The sequence below is a fragment of the Neoarius graeffei genome, chromosome 7 (assembly GCF_027579695.1).
Source record: "Neoarius graeffei isolate fNeoGra1 chromosome 7, fNeoGra1.pri, whole genome shotgun sequence".
Taxonomy (NCBI): domain Eukaryota; kingdom Metazoa; phylum Chordata; class Actinopteri; order Siluriformes; family Ariidae; genus Neoarius; species Neoarius graeffei.
Window position 1 is genome coordinate 69253017 of NC_083575.1, and position 15210 is coordinate 69268226.

The following is a 15210-nucleotide window of genomic DNA, read 5'->3' on the forward strand; positions in this document are numbered from 1 at the left end:
GAAAGGCGGGGTACACCCTGGACAAGTCGCCAGGTCATCACAGGGCTGACAGAGACAGACAACCATTCACACTCACATTCACACCTACGGTCAATTTAGAGTCACCAGTTAACCTAATCTGCATGTCTTTGGACTGTGGGGGAAACCGGAGCACCCGGAGGAAACCCACGCGGACACGGGGAGAACATGCAAACTCCGCACAGAAAGGCCCTCGCCGGCCCCGGGGCTCGAACCCAGGACCTTCTTGCTGTGAGGCAACAGCGCTAACCACTACACCACCGTGCTGTCCGCGTCTCCCAACCATCTGACAGAACACTTCACACTCCCTGATAAAGAGAATGCACATTCACCTGTTCATACGTCACGTTCAGGAACAAACTAATGTTAATGGCGCTAAAACAGCCGCCGTCAAATGGTGCAACTGGAGTGTTGTTCTCTGACTCGACTCAAAATTTTCTTGAAGGACTTAAACACCGGGGACTCGAGACTAGACTCGAAATTTAGTGACTCAACTACAACACTGGTTACAATGCTGCAAACCCAACAGGACACTTTTTGATGTTTGGACCACAAAATTAGGCTGCTGCTATGGAGAGAATTCCTGAGGCTTTAATATGGTTAAATACCTTTATTCCATCCACATTCACCAGACATGAGCAACTACGTGCTCTGATTGGCTACCAGCTCATATACCGTGAGTAGAAAAAAACAAAAAATGGTGGCACACATCAAGTCAGATATATCACTTTGTTATCAAGTATTTAAGAGAAACAGAAATAGCTAATGGGGCTTTTCCACTACCAACGCGGCTGAGTTGGGGTGAGCCGTGTGGTGCTGAGTCGGGCTGAGCCGTGCGGTGCTGAGTTGGGCTGTTGGAGTTGCATTTCGACTACAACCGCGCTGAACCGTGCTGGCTGGAAGTGGGTGGACACATTGGGTGGAGTTAGCGAAAGTGGGTGGACGTCACGTGATGTCGTTAGGCGGCGCAAACAGTGACATCAGTGACCTTTTAAGCGGTAGTCTCACGACCCGGATAGTAAACAATAAACATGGAGGACATGGAGTCGTTAGTGTTGCTGGTCTTGGTGCTGTGGCTTGTTGTCACCGACAACAGATACTGGCAAGAGCGTATAGATGAGGCGAGGCGCATAAGGCTTCGTAATTATTCTTCTTCCAGGTTTACGGTGTTTACAGATCCCAGCGTGCTCGCGGGGCGTGTGTGGGCATGTGAGGACACTCCTCCTCACCAATCAGTGCACAGGGGAGTGTCTCCTCACGCCCCTAACCCCACTCGGCTCGGTTGGGCTCACTTCAGCCCCACTCCAAAACCGTGCGAGTTTTGGGTGCTGAGTAAGGCTGAAGTGAGCTCAGTCGTGCTGCTCTGAGGTAGACGAAACGCGAGCCATGTTGGGCTGAAGTGAGCTGAAAAAGGTTAGTGGAAAAGGCCCATAAAAGAATATAGTCAGTCCTCCTCGCCCAATATTTCCTGTTCCACACTCCAGCCCAGTCGGTGGTGGTAATGCACCTTTAAGTTGGTTTGTCAACCACCAAAAAAGAAAAGAAAAAAAAAAAGAACCTCTAAAGAAGAAAATGGCGGAGCGTGTTACTGAACCAATCGAGGATGAAATAAAAACTCTACTCGGAAACAAAACCCCCCAAAAAACATGAAATAAAAGTATCTTTCATTTTTCAAGAATTATTATTATAGCATTTTTCACATACTGCTACTGTCATTTCGCCAGTTTGTTTACATTCCAAGTGGCAATTATTTTATCGGACGTTTCGTACAAAGTTTTTCTTTATTGAATTTTCAAAAAATAAAAACGCTCTGTTTCTCAAAACCCAGTGAATGTGGATAGAAAAAAAACAGTTATTCCGCTCAATCTCGTCCTACACAGCTTACAGCCAACTCAGTGCTACGTGCCTCGTCGGCTATCAGCTCATGTACGACTCGATTTCAAGGAATAACTGTTAAATACTTCACTGACAATCCAGATATTTAGAAAGTACAATCACCACAGTACACTTCAGCTGCATTTAAGCACTGTACTGTACTGACCCAGCAGAGCTCTAGTCCACGCCCATCCTCTGGCAGGATCTCTGATCATCTGAATCTCATCGATGACCGCTACTTCATCTGAACAGAGAGTCAACAGTCAGTTACACTTCATATAACAACTGAATGTAATTAAGCTCGAGTATTTTTCCTTATTCGAGTTCCACCACTCACATGGAGTTGTCACACTGCACATTTCAATGGTACAGGCTACATGATTAGATTGTTTCCCTTCTGGATCCACGAAGGTTCTCTCTTCTCCCGTCACTAGATCGCATGGTACACCCTAATAAAGTCAGAACCATTTCATTTTGTAATTATGCATACACACAAGGGTACAGTTTAATTAAACACAGAACTGCTGAAATATCACAAGCCAACTAGATTTTATTGCTACAGTTGTACAAATAGACTTTTCAGACAGATTTTCTTGTACTGTTCACATAAAACCAGGAGATCATTCTCATCTCATTATCTGTAGCCGCTTTATCCTTCTACAGGGTCGCAGGCAAGCTGGAGCCTATCCCAGCTGACTACGGGCGAAAGGCGGGGTACACCCTGGACAAGTCGCCAGGTCATCACAGGGCTGACACATAGACACAGACAACCATTCACACTCACATTCACACCTACGGTCAATTTAGAGTCACCAGTTAACCTAACCTGCATGTCTTTGGACTGTGGGGGAAACCGGAGCACCCGGAGGAAACCCACGCGGACACAGGGAGAACATGCAAACTCCACACAGAAAGGCTCTCGCCGGCCACGGGGCTTGAACCCGGACCTTCTTGCTGTGAGGCGACAGCGCTAACCACTACACCACCGTGCCGCCCCCAGGATATCATTGTTAAACAAAAAATAAATAAATAAATAAATAAATAAACAAACCCAACTTACCGCAGTGTTACTTTTTTCAAAGATCTCATGCGCCAGAAGCTTGAGCGGACCGCAGTAAACGCCAGATTTTGCCTCCAGGTATCTCTGGATGGCGTGGTAGGTCTTACCGCTGTTAGTGGGACCCGCATGGAAAATGATCTTCCGCTGAATAGCTCGGGCCTCAGGATACCTACAAACATGTTCATGATTATGAAAGAAGACAATTCAGAAATTTGACAGAGCCACTAATCATCCTGGACTTTTTCTTCCATGGCACATACAGAAAACCAAAATGGGCCACTGGAGATTATAATAAGTAGAAGCTCAACTAAACTATATTACACTGTCATTTATTGGTTTGTTTGAAGATTAAAAAGCACATATTGATTAATATAGTTACAATAATAATAGTTACTGAAGATGAATGAATCACAGTAATTATTCTATCCACATTGACCAGATATGAGCAATCGCGTGCTCCGATTGGCTACTCTACTACTAGGCTATCAGCTCATATACCATGAGAAAAATGAAATGGCGGAACCATCCGAGGATGAAATAAAAACCCTATGCGCAAAAAAAAAAAAATGTATAAGGGCCCGTTTACACGAGGACGCTGTCGGGTAAAAACGACTAAATATTTTATCGGAAGTGCCTTTCGTCTACACGGGGACGGCGTTTCCGAGGCTGAAAAACGGAAAAAATTGAAAACGCCTTCCAGAGTGGATAAGTTAAAAACAGCCCCCGTTGCATATCCGTCTAAACTACCCAATACGCGAAACTCTGCTCGGATCTGCTCACGTCGGGTACGCGTTTACGTCATACATATGTCATATACTGTACATGCCAGCCCGGGAAGTAAGAAAGTAAGTAAAAAAGTAAGAGCATGTCTGATTACATCGATCCAACGGACCTTCAAGCTGCTCTGGCAGCTTTAATAAACGTCCAGGAGTCCTTCGAACATCTATACCGAATCTGCACATATACCGTTAATGAACAGAGGCGGGTATAGTATGCTCTTACTTTTTTACTTACTTTCTTACTTACCATAGCCAGAGTAGTCAAAGTTTTCGCGGTGCAGATCAGACAAAACGGAAGACGTTGCGCATGCGTGCAGACATAGCGGAGGTCTTTCACAGCACCACCTAGCCGCCTGGCATGCACATCCAATTGAATTCCACACATTTATGCGTCACCGTATAGACGCAGATTTCCTCCTTGAAAATGGTCGTGTAGACGCGGAAAAAAGTGAGAATGAAAACGGACTTTTGTGTTTTTGTTTCAGACCGTCCCCGTGTAAAGTGGGCCTAAGAGTATTTAATGGCAAGAACGTATCTTTTTTTAAATTTTTCAGTAATTATTATTAAAGCATTTTTGACAAATTGCTACCGTCATTTCACCAGTTTGTTGACATTCTAACCGGAAATGATTTTGCTGGACGTTTCATATAAAAGTTATTTTCATCAAATTTGCAAAAAATAAAAATGCTCCATTTCTCAAAATCCAGTGAATGCTGATATAATAAAACAGTTATTCCACTCAAATCTCGTCGTACGCAGCTTACAGCCAATTCAGCACTACGCGCCTCATCGGCTATCAGCTCATGTACGACTCGATTTTGTGGAACAAATTATATTTGTTAAAATGACCAAAAGTAATTGACTGATACAGTTGTGGGCAGAACCTTGCATTCATGGACATGAATGTCATGACAATACTGGGTTTTCAATGATTTCTTTGAACTGTTCTTTTTCTGTGGCACAATGACTGTATAACATGCATCTTTAATAGAAAAAAATATTAAGAACGTGGTACACAAGTTTTTTTTTACCTTACAGTATTTTGGGTTTTCTGAAACCAACACAAAGTCAAAGTTATACAAACAGCACACCTAATATTTGGTTAAATGTCCCTTAAAAAGTTTCATCTTAACCGGACACTTTTGGTAACCATCAACAAGCTTCTGGCAAAATTCTTGTTGGATATTTGGCCACTCTTCTTGGCAGAATTGTTGCAGAGTTCAATTAAATTTGTGTTTCCTGGCACTGACCCGACTTTTAAAGTGCATATTCTGGACCAATTTCGTGTTTTTTTTTTTTATGAAAGTATGTCCCTTTACACACTCATCCAGAAGGGTAATTTTGCACAAGGCCATCTGTCTACAGCAGAAAAAAATAAAACAAAACGCATCTGGAAAAATCCCAAGGGAGTCTGGAGCCAGATTCGTGACGTCACCTGCGGAAGCGCCAGCAGGCTGCGAGAGCTTTGCACGGTTTCAGTGCACAGCCTGTGTAGACCAAGCGCTCCCATTTCTCTCTCATTCAGTGCATTTACATGCACATCCAAATCGAGCTGCTGTCGGTAATCGAGCTAAGGGTCCCAGCAGGGATGCCAGAGAAATCCAATCCTACATGCACATAAGTTAATCGAGCTATTGTGTGAGGTACATTGTGCACCCGAGCCACAGGTGGCGCTACACGCCCCATTGTGTTGGTACACTTCCGGTTGTTCTCATGAAGAAGAGCTATTCAAGAGTATAAACAAAGTTATCAGCAGTGTTGCCAGATACTGCTGACGTTTTCCAGCCCAAAACATGTTCAAATCCGCCAAAAAGCACTTAAAACCGCCCAATCTGGCAACACTGGCAGTTCTGTGTTCACAAGTTCCGTGCTCAAGCTGTTAGGCTTGCTCTAACAGACTGTATGGCTACAAACTGTCCTGCGCAGACCACTGTTTTGTAAGACAACTTATTTTGCACAATTGTATATTTTTCTAAAGTCCATTTTTTGCTTACAATTTAACTTATGTCTTAATAAACACAGTTAAATTGTTTTGTTTTTATTGACATTCTTCAGATGTTGGACATACACACACACACACACATACATACATACACACACATACATACATATATATATATATATACACACACACACACACACACACAATATATATATATATATATATATATATATATATATATATATATATGGGGCGGCACGGTGGTGTAGTGGTTAGCGCTGTCGCCTCACAGCAAGAAGGTCCTGGGTTCGAGCCCCGGGGCCGGCGAGGGCCTTTCTGTGTGGAGTTTGCATGTTCTCCCCGTGTCCGCGTGGGTTTCCTCCGGGTGCTCCGGTTTCCCCCACAGTCCAAAGACATGCAGGTTAGGTTAACTGGTGACTCTAAATTGACCGTAGGTGTGAATGGTTGTCTGTGTCTATGTGTCAGCCCTGTGATGACCTGGCGACTTGTCCAGGGTGTACCCCGCCTTTCGCCCGTAGTCAGCTGGGATAGGCTCCAGCTTGCCTGCGACCCTGTAGAAGGATAAAGCGGCTTGAGATAATGAGATGAGATGAGATATATATATATACACACACACACACACACACACACACACACACATACATATATATATACACACACACACACACACACACACATACATACACACACAAATACAATGACTTGTTTATGTACACAATTCACAGCTATGCAACAGCTGTATAGATGTATTTGGTGATACAGTAAGTGAGCTAAATTTTAACAGTGCAAACAATGCCACAAAAAGAAAAGATTCATGCCGTTGTCATGCCGACCGAGGCTGTTGTGTTTCCCGCTTGTGGTCTCGTCACTTCCGGAAGGGGCAGTGCTGAAGTAAGTAGCTCTAATACGTAGCTCAATAGGGTATACATGCACTAAGTAACTCGGCAGAAATCGCATAATCTAGGTCGTGTAGCTCGATTCCAAGAAATCAAGTTCGGTTCAATTTCAGCCGAATTAAGGTGTATACATGGCATTTTGAACTTCGATTTCAGTCGAGCAACGGCAGAAATTCGATTCTCTCTATGTGCATGTAAACGCACTGATTGTCCGGTCTTTTGGAAAATGATGAGTACTAATCCCATCAAGATTGGTGTTGCTGGGGGCGTCGTGGCTCGGGTGGCTGGGGCGCCGTGCCGTGGGTCCGGGGACCCGGGTTCGGTTCCGGCCCGAGGTTGTTTCCCGATCCCTCCCCGTCTCTCTCCTGCTCATTTCCTGTCTCTGCACTGTCCTGTCCAGTGAAGGTGAAAAAAGCCCCCCAAAAAATTCTTTAAAAAAAAAAAAAGATTGGTGTTGCTACACCCTCCTATGATACATCTGTTAACTATTTTAATAATTACGTGATAACGTTGAAGAAATTTGCAGAAAATCACCAGGTCGTTTTCTCATAAACAAACCAGCGCTGACGTAGGATTCAGAGGGAGGCCCCCTTTTATTAAATACGTATGCTGTGTAATCATTTTGCCACAGAAAAAGAACAGTTCCGAGTCATCACTGAAAGCCCAATGTTACCTGACATTCATGTCCCTTTATGCAAATTTCTTCCCACAACTGTACACTATATAAAGCTAAATTAAATTACATTATGGTTTTTAACTACAAGAGAGGCTGCAATTTATGCCCACTTGGGTTGTTTATAATGCTACAGCTCTCAGATCAGAGCTTTCTGACTACTGACCAGAACATCAAGGATGTAGGAGCGCATCTGACCTGCCATCAAAACAACCATGACGACCAAAACGTCAAACAGAACTGAAACGTGACAATGTGAGAGAGGACCAACCTCCATGACAAATTGTTTACGACAGGAAAATCAACAAAAGGACTACATTTTGTTCCCTGAGACAAGATCGACCCAAAACATCCATCAGAACTGAATTCGCATGATAAATCAGAGAGGAGGTACAATTCTAGTCAGAAGAATTTTTTTTTTTTTTAATAGTCATCAAGAATGCAAAAGTTGTTTTATTGTATACAGTTAGGTCCATATAGATTTGGACACTGACACAAATTTTGTTTTTTTACCTGTTTACTGAAACATATTCAAGTTATAGTTATATAATGGACATGGACATAAAGTCCAGACTTTCAGCTTTCATTTGAGGGTATCCACATTAAAATTGGATGAAGGGTTTAGGAGTTTCAGCTCCTTAACATGTGCCACGCTGTTTTTAAAGGGACCAAAAGTAATAGGACAGTTGACTCAAAGGCTATTTCATGGGCAGCTGTGGGCAACTCCTTCGTTATGTCATTCTCAATTAAGCAGATAAAAGGCCTGGAGTTGATTTGAGGTGTGGTGCTTGCAATTGGAAGATTTTGCTGTGAAGAAAATATGCGGTCAAAGGAGCTCTCCATGCAGGTGAAACAAGCCATCCTTAAGCTGCGAAAACAGAAAAAACCCATCCGAGAAATTGCTACAATATTAGGAGTGGCAAAATCTACAGTTTGGTACATCCTGAGAAAGAAAGCAAGCACTGGTGAACTCATCAATGCAAAAAGACCTGGACGCCCACAGAAGACAACAGTTGTGGATGATCGCAGAATAATTTCCATGGTGAAGAGAAACCCCTTCACAACAGCCAACCAGTGAACAACACTCTCCAGGAGGTAGGCGTATCAATATCCAAATCTACCATAAAGAGAAGACTGCATGAAAGTAAATATAGAGGGTTCACTGCACGGTGCAAGCCACTCATAAGCCTCAAGAATAAAAAGGCTAGATTGGACTTTGCTAAAAAACATCTAAAAAAGCCAGCACAGTTCTGGAAGAACGTTCTTTGGACAGATGAAACCAAGATCAACCTCTACCAGAATGATGGAAAGAAAAAAGTATGGCGAAGGCGTGGCACAGCTCATGATCCACAGCATACCACATCATCTGTAAAACACGGCGGAGGCAGTGTGATGGCTTGGGCATGCATGGCTGCCAGTGGCACTGGGTCACTAGTGTTTATTGATGATGTGACACAGGACAGAAGCAGCCGGATGAATTCTGAGGTATTCAGAGACATACTGTGTGCTCAAATCCAGCCAAATGCAGCCAAACTGATTGGTCGGCGTTTCATAATACAGATGGATAATGACCCAAAACAAAGCCAAAGCAACCCAGGAGTTTATTAAGGCAAAGAAGTGGAATATTCTTGAATGGCCAAGTCAGTCGCCTGATCCCAACCCAATTGAGCATGCATTTCACTTATTAAAGACTAAACTTCAGACAGAAAGGCCCACAAACAAACAGCAACTGAAAACCGCTGCAGTAAAGGCCTGGCAGAGCATTAAAAAGGAGGAAACACAGCGTCTGGTGATGTCCATGAGTTCAAGACTTCAGGCAGTCATTGCCAACAAAGGGTTTTCAACCAAGTATTAGAAATGAACATTTTATTTACAATTATTTAATTTGTCCAATTACTTTTGAGCCCCTGAAATGAAGGGATTGTGTTTAAAAAATGCTTTAGTTCCTCACATTTTTATGCACTCATTTTGTTCAACCCACTGAATTAAAGCTGAAAGTCTGAACTTCAACTGCATCTGAATTGTTTTGTTCAAAATTCATTGTGGTTATGTACAGAACCAAAATTAGAAAAATGTTGTCTCTGTCCAAATATTTATGGACCTAACTGTAGATAAGTGACAGTAACAGTATTGTGCAGCATTTCAGCTTAATACATGAAGTTCACATTGTGCGTTGATGTCTTACTGAACTGTATAACCTCTTAAATTACTGCTGTGCTTACACTGCCATCAGAGATAAGTCACAGTAAAAATGTAGAAATTGCTGTAGAAGCTGGTACAGTTAGAGTATGTCGGAGGCCAAGCTGCAGGTGAGACCGGTACCATCGGGTTCCACGTTGAGCTTCTTCACCACGCCGTCCTCAACAACCATTGCGTATCTCTTGGATCTCGTTACCAAGTACCTTCAAAATGTCATCATTGTCCAGAAAGAGATCCACTGCCGCAGTGAAGGCTCCTGTGGGATCTGCCAGCATTCGCACCTTGCCATCTGTGCCATGTTCCTTTCCCACGTGGCCATGACAAAAACACGTCGTTCGCAGAGACGCAGGCCACCTCCTGAATACCACTGCTCCTCAGCTTTTCAGCATCAGCCACGAATCCTTGGAGATGCGTCTTGGAGCATCCAGGAGTAAAAGCTCCCGACACTCCAAACAGTATCCCCTTTTTGCCTTTGAAGAGTTGAGCGATGGAAACTTTATTTCTTGGTTCTCCTTCCTGGACCTCCACAGCTGGCAAACTCTGTCCAACCTTGATGGGCATGTTTACAGTGACTGCAGTGTGAAGTGGTCTGATGAAATTAAACACACGATATCCTCGAAGCAGCATCACTGTTCAGCGGATTTTATCGTCAGAAGAAAATTTAAGTTGAATAATTTGTTAGCAAAAAAATTGACAATACAATGACCGAGTTTTGTGCAGAAGATCTAGTTCTTTCAAATAAAACAATCAGAACTGAAATCCATTGAGAAGTGAGGGAGGGAAGGAGGGAGGAGACACGATTTAACTGAAATAAACAAAAAGTTGTTAAAGTTGTAAACAAATTGTTTACAAAAAGAAAAACAAACGACCAAGTTTTGTTCCCCGAGGAAAGATCTACCCAAAGCATCGATCAGAACTGAAATCAGGTGAGAACTGCGAGAGGAGATATAATTCTAATGAGAAGTCCCAAAACTAGTCAAGTTGACCTAATTAGCAGTTCGTTAGCAAAAAAAAATTGACAACACAATGACCAAGTGTTGTGCAGAAGCAGCTAGTTCTTTCAAATAAAACGATCAGAACTGACATCCATTGAGAGCTGAAGGAGGAGATACGATTTAACTGAAAATAAACAAAGTTGTCAACAAATTGTTTACAACAGGAAAAATCAACAACCAACCAACCAACCAACCAAATTTTGTTCCTCATGGGAAGATCGACCAAAACATCGATCAGAACTGAAATCGGATGAGAAATCAGAGAGGAGATAAAATTCTAATGAGTGGCCTGGAAAATTTGTTCATTTAGCCTGATTAGTAACTCGTTAGCAAAAATTTTGACAAAACAACAACCAAGTTTTGTGTGGAGTGACGAGTTCTTTCAAACAAAACGATCGGAAAGGAAATCCATGGAGAATTGACGGAGGAGATGCGATTTACCCGAATTGCGGACGACGGACGCCACAGCATGCTGCGGCAACAGCTCGTCGGCCTTATGGCCAGATGAGCTAATTACAAGTTGATAAAGGTATAAATAGTTTCTACAAATTAAAATGGTAATTTCAATATATGAACACCCTGCTACACACCTAGACAAAGAATACAAAACAAAATATAGTTTCCAACTTCCCCTACCAGTTCGCTGGGACCCGCAAATCACTAATCTTGCGCAAGTCATCCATGCAGTCCAGCATGGGAAAGATCTGTTTGGCGTGGCGCATAAAATACGGGAAAATATCATCAATGTGTCCTGGAAAAAGCACAAGATAAGATAACAATCGGCATGATTTCAACAGATTTGCCTGGTCACAGTTGAATCTAGAAGTGCTTGTGGTGTCTCGGTACTCACCCGCTCCATAGCAGATGTCGCTAAGAATAATGTGCAGATCAGCACCAAGTGCGTTCAACTCCAGAATATACTTTCTGAAGCTAATAAAGGCCTGGTGGAAGAGACGAGCTGGAAATGAATGGGAGAAAAAAAAAAAACAGCATCATGAGCAGTGAATACAGAAACAAGTACCTTGACGAACCTGAATCAGGTCAAGATCACCGTGTTATTCTTTACGATTTAATGCAAGCACTTTCACATAGCCGGGTTTCTAGCATGTCGACTTCTTGGTTTAGGAGCTACATGTCTGATGTCAACTTTAAATAAATCTGGGTTACACAGTCATGTTCACAGACACCTGGAGTCTGGCACTGTTTGCTGTTTCCTGCTTCAACACACAAATGCATTAAATCAGGTGTGTTAAAGCAGGGAGCTCGCCAAAACGTGCTGGGCTACAAATACATGCCATAGTTACGTACACTTGAGGTTCACGTGCAAACCTTTGTGCTTTGTTCATGGCAACCGCTCTTTAAATTCCATCTGAGCAATAAACACTCACTGGCCACTTTAATGGGAACCTGTTCTTGATTTTAAGATTCCTGTTCTTGGCTGCAGGAGTGGAACCCAATCTGCTGTTGCATGCTGAGATGCTTTTCTGCTTACCACGGTTGCAAAAGAGAGTGATTATATATATCCTTCCTGGCAGCTTGAACCAATCTGGCCATTTTCCTCTGACCTCTCTTAACAAGACGTTTCAATCCATAGAACTGTCGCCCATTGGATGTTTTTTGTTTTTCGCACCATTCTGTGTAAACTCTAGAGACTGCTGTGTGTGAAAACCCCAGGAGATCAGCAGTTTCTGAACTACTCAAAGCAGTCTGTCCACCATCTGGCACCAACACCCATGCCACAGTGAAAGTCACACTTTTGCCCCTTTTCCTCCAAAGCAGTTCCAGGTCTGGTTCGGGGCCAGTGCTTAGTTTGGAACCAGGTTTTCTGTTTCCACTGACAAAGAACTGGCTCTGGGGCCAGAAAAACCGGTTCCAGGCTAGCACCAACTCTCTGCTGGGCCAGAGGAAAGAACCGCTTATGTCAGCGGGGGTGGCGGAGTTGTTAAGACCAACAACAATAACAAGACTGCGAAAGATCGCCATTTTTAAGCGACAAGAAGCCGCAGCTGTACAAACACGAAGTCATCCATTATTATTATTGTTGTTGTTGCTGCTGCTGCTGCTTCTTCCGTGTTGTTTTTGCTTCGATATTCGCGCCAAGGTTTAAGCAAACGTAGCAACGTAACTGACGTATACAGCGACGTAATGACGTGGCACCGCGAGCTATGGAAAAGCAAACTGGTTCTCAGCTGGCTCGCAAGTTGAACGAGTTGTGAACCAGCACTGGCCCCGAACCAGCCCTGGAATTGCTTTGGTGGAAAAGGGGTATTTGAGATCACAATTTTTCCCGCTCTGATGCTTGACGTGAACATTAACTGAAGCTCTTGATTTGTATCTGCATGATTTTATGCATCGTGCTGCTGTCAAGGGATCGGCTGATTAGAGAACTGCATAAAACAGCAGGTGGATGGGTGCTCCTAATAAAGTGGCCAGTGAGTGTAGCTAGTTAGCTGCTCATTACATTCCAGGCATTTAGCAGATGCTCTTATCCAGAGTGATGTACAACCCCTAACAGCCTGGGGAGCAATTGGAGGTTAGGTGCCTTGCTCAAGGGCACTTCAGCCATTCCTGCTGGTCCAGGGAATAGAACCGGTGACCTTTTGGTCCCAAAGCTGCTTCTCTAACTATTAGGCCATGGCTACTCAATTTTAAAAGCTTAAGTAATTCAACATGGCATACTTAAATATTAAGATAAATACCACAAATTTATATTAAAAAAAAAAGTCAAACGTACTCTGGACAGTATATACTGAAATAATACTACCTTTTTTTTTGTTTTTTTTTAAAAATAGGAATAACAATGAAACGGCATTTCACTATATCTCCGATAGTGCCACAAATCTGACACAATGCCTGTACAAGGGACAGATAAGTCACTTATTGGCAACATAACCAACTGATTTCACTTTTATTCAGCAGCTTGCATCAGCCAAGTGCTTGTCAGGTGTGCTGCGCTTTTAATACTCGTGGATTACTCATACAGTAGTCGTGGGCAAAAGTTTTGAGACTGACAAATTTGGGTTTTCACAAAGTTTGCTGCTTCAGTGTTTTGAGATCTTTTTGTCAGATGTTTCTATGGTATACTAAAGTACAATTATACGCATTTCATAAGTTTCAAGGGCTTTTATTGACAAATACATCAAGTTTATGTAAAGAGTCAGTATTTACAGCGTTGACCCTTCCTTCTTTTTCAAGACTCCTGCAGTTCGCCCCTGGCATGCTGGATATCAGCTTCTGGGCCAGATCCTGACTTGATGGCAACCCATTCTGTATAATCAGTGCTTGGAGTTTATCACAATATTTATTTTTGTTTGGCCGCCTGCTTTTTGAGGATTGACCGCAGGTTCTCGATGGGATTAAGATCTGGGGAGTTTCCTGGCCATGGAGCCAAAATTTCAATGTTTTGTCCCCCGAACCACTTTTGCCTTGTGACACGATGGTGCTCCACATCATGCTGGAAAAAGCATTGTTCATCACCAAATTGCTCCTGGATCGTTGGGAGAAGTTGTTCTTGGAGGATGTTTTGATACCATTCTTTATTCATGGTAGTGTTCTTAGGCAAAATTGGATGAGAAGCGACCCCACACATGAATAGTCTCAGGATGCTTTACTGTTGGCGTGACACAGGACTCACGGTAGCGCTCACCTTTTCTTCTCCAGACAATCATTTTTCCAGATGTACCAAACAGTCTGAAGGGGGCTTCATCAGAGAAAATAACTTTTTGCAGGACTTTCTGCGGACTGTAGAGCAGTGATTCCCAACCACTGTGCCGCAGCACATTAGTGTGCCGTGAAAGATCATCAGGTGTACCGTGGGAAAGTATACAATTTCATTTAATAATTGTTCCGAAAATTATTATTTATTTACTGTAAATAATTTGTCTTCGTTCGTCTATGCCAGCGACGTATAGTGAAAGGCAGAACAATTAAATACTCTTCCAATAGATGGCAGCAGGTAGCTAATTAACCTATGGCTGGTGAATGTGAGTGTGAATGGTTGTCTGTGTCTATGTGTCATCCCTGTGATGACCTGGCGACTTGTCCAGGGTGTACCCCGCCTTTCGCCCGTAGTCAGCTGGGATAGGCTCCAGCTTGCCTGCGACCCTGTAGAACAGGATAAAGTGGCTAGAGATGAGAGATGAGATCTACCTGTTGCCATTCAAACAACAGAATTAGTAATGCTTCGGGTGTGACAACGGTGACAGTGATGAATAAATATTTGAAAAGAAAAAGTACACAATCCAAACTGGGTCCTGGAGAAAATTCTGACCCAGATGAAGGCCCTAATATGAGTAGAGGTCAGAAGAAAGCAAAAAAGGTGATTTTCCACAACCTATCTATGCGAGCTGGGCTTTTCAAGCATGACTGCTATAAAAACTAAAAAAGGAGAGTGACTCAGAGCTGTTGAGGAAGATCTTCGTGTGTGTCTTTCTTCAATTCCTGGGAGTATATCAGCTTTGTGTGCAACTAAACAGGCCCAGGTTTCACACTGAGTAAGTAAATCGAGACTAGATGATCATATTTCATTATATATACTTTCTGTGACATTTTTTTGTTTGGTGGCGTGCCGTGGGATTTTTCAAATGTAAAATATGTGCCGTGGCTCAAAAAAGGTTGGGAAACACTGCTGTAGAGGACTAGGGTGAAGTTATTTTCTCTGATGAAGCCCCCTTCAGACTGTTTGGGACATCTGGAAAAAGGAGGAAGGGTCAACACTGTAAATATTGACTCTTTGCATAAACTTGATGTATT

The 15210-nt window shown here is 42.9% G+C and overlaps 1 protein-coding gene and 1 pseudogene across 1 annotated transcript in view; both read right to left on the bottom strand.

The window, feature by feature from the left end:
- Window positions 1–15210, bottom strand: part of supv3l1 (SUV3-like helicase) — a 48898-nt gene that overhangs the window by 23541 nt on the left and 10147 nt on the right. The window contains exons 3-7 of the mRNA XM_060926323.1: window positions 11309–11416; window positions 11095–11209; window positions 2954–3122; window positions 2231–2342; window positions 2060–2137 (exon numbers count right to left, since the gene is read on the bottom strand). Of these exons, the coding sequence (XP_060782306.1) occupies window positions 2060–2137; window positions 2231–2342; window positions 2954–3122; window positions 11095–11209; window positions 11309–11416 (582 nt within the window). The remainder of the gene's footprint in view (window positions 1–2059; window positions 2138–2230; window positions 2343–2953; window positions 3123–11094; window positions 11210–11308; window positions 11417–15210) is intronic.
- LOC132888740 (peroxiredoxin-5, mitochondrial-like) lies at window positions 9391–10105 on the bottom strand (annotated as a pseudogene).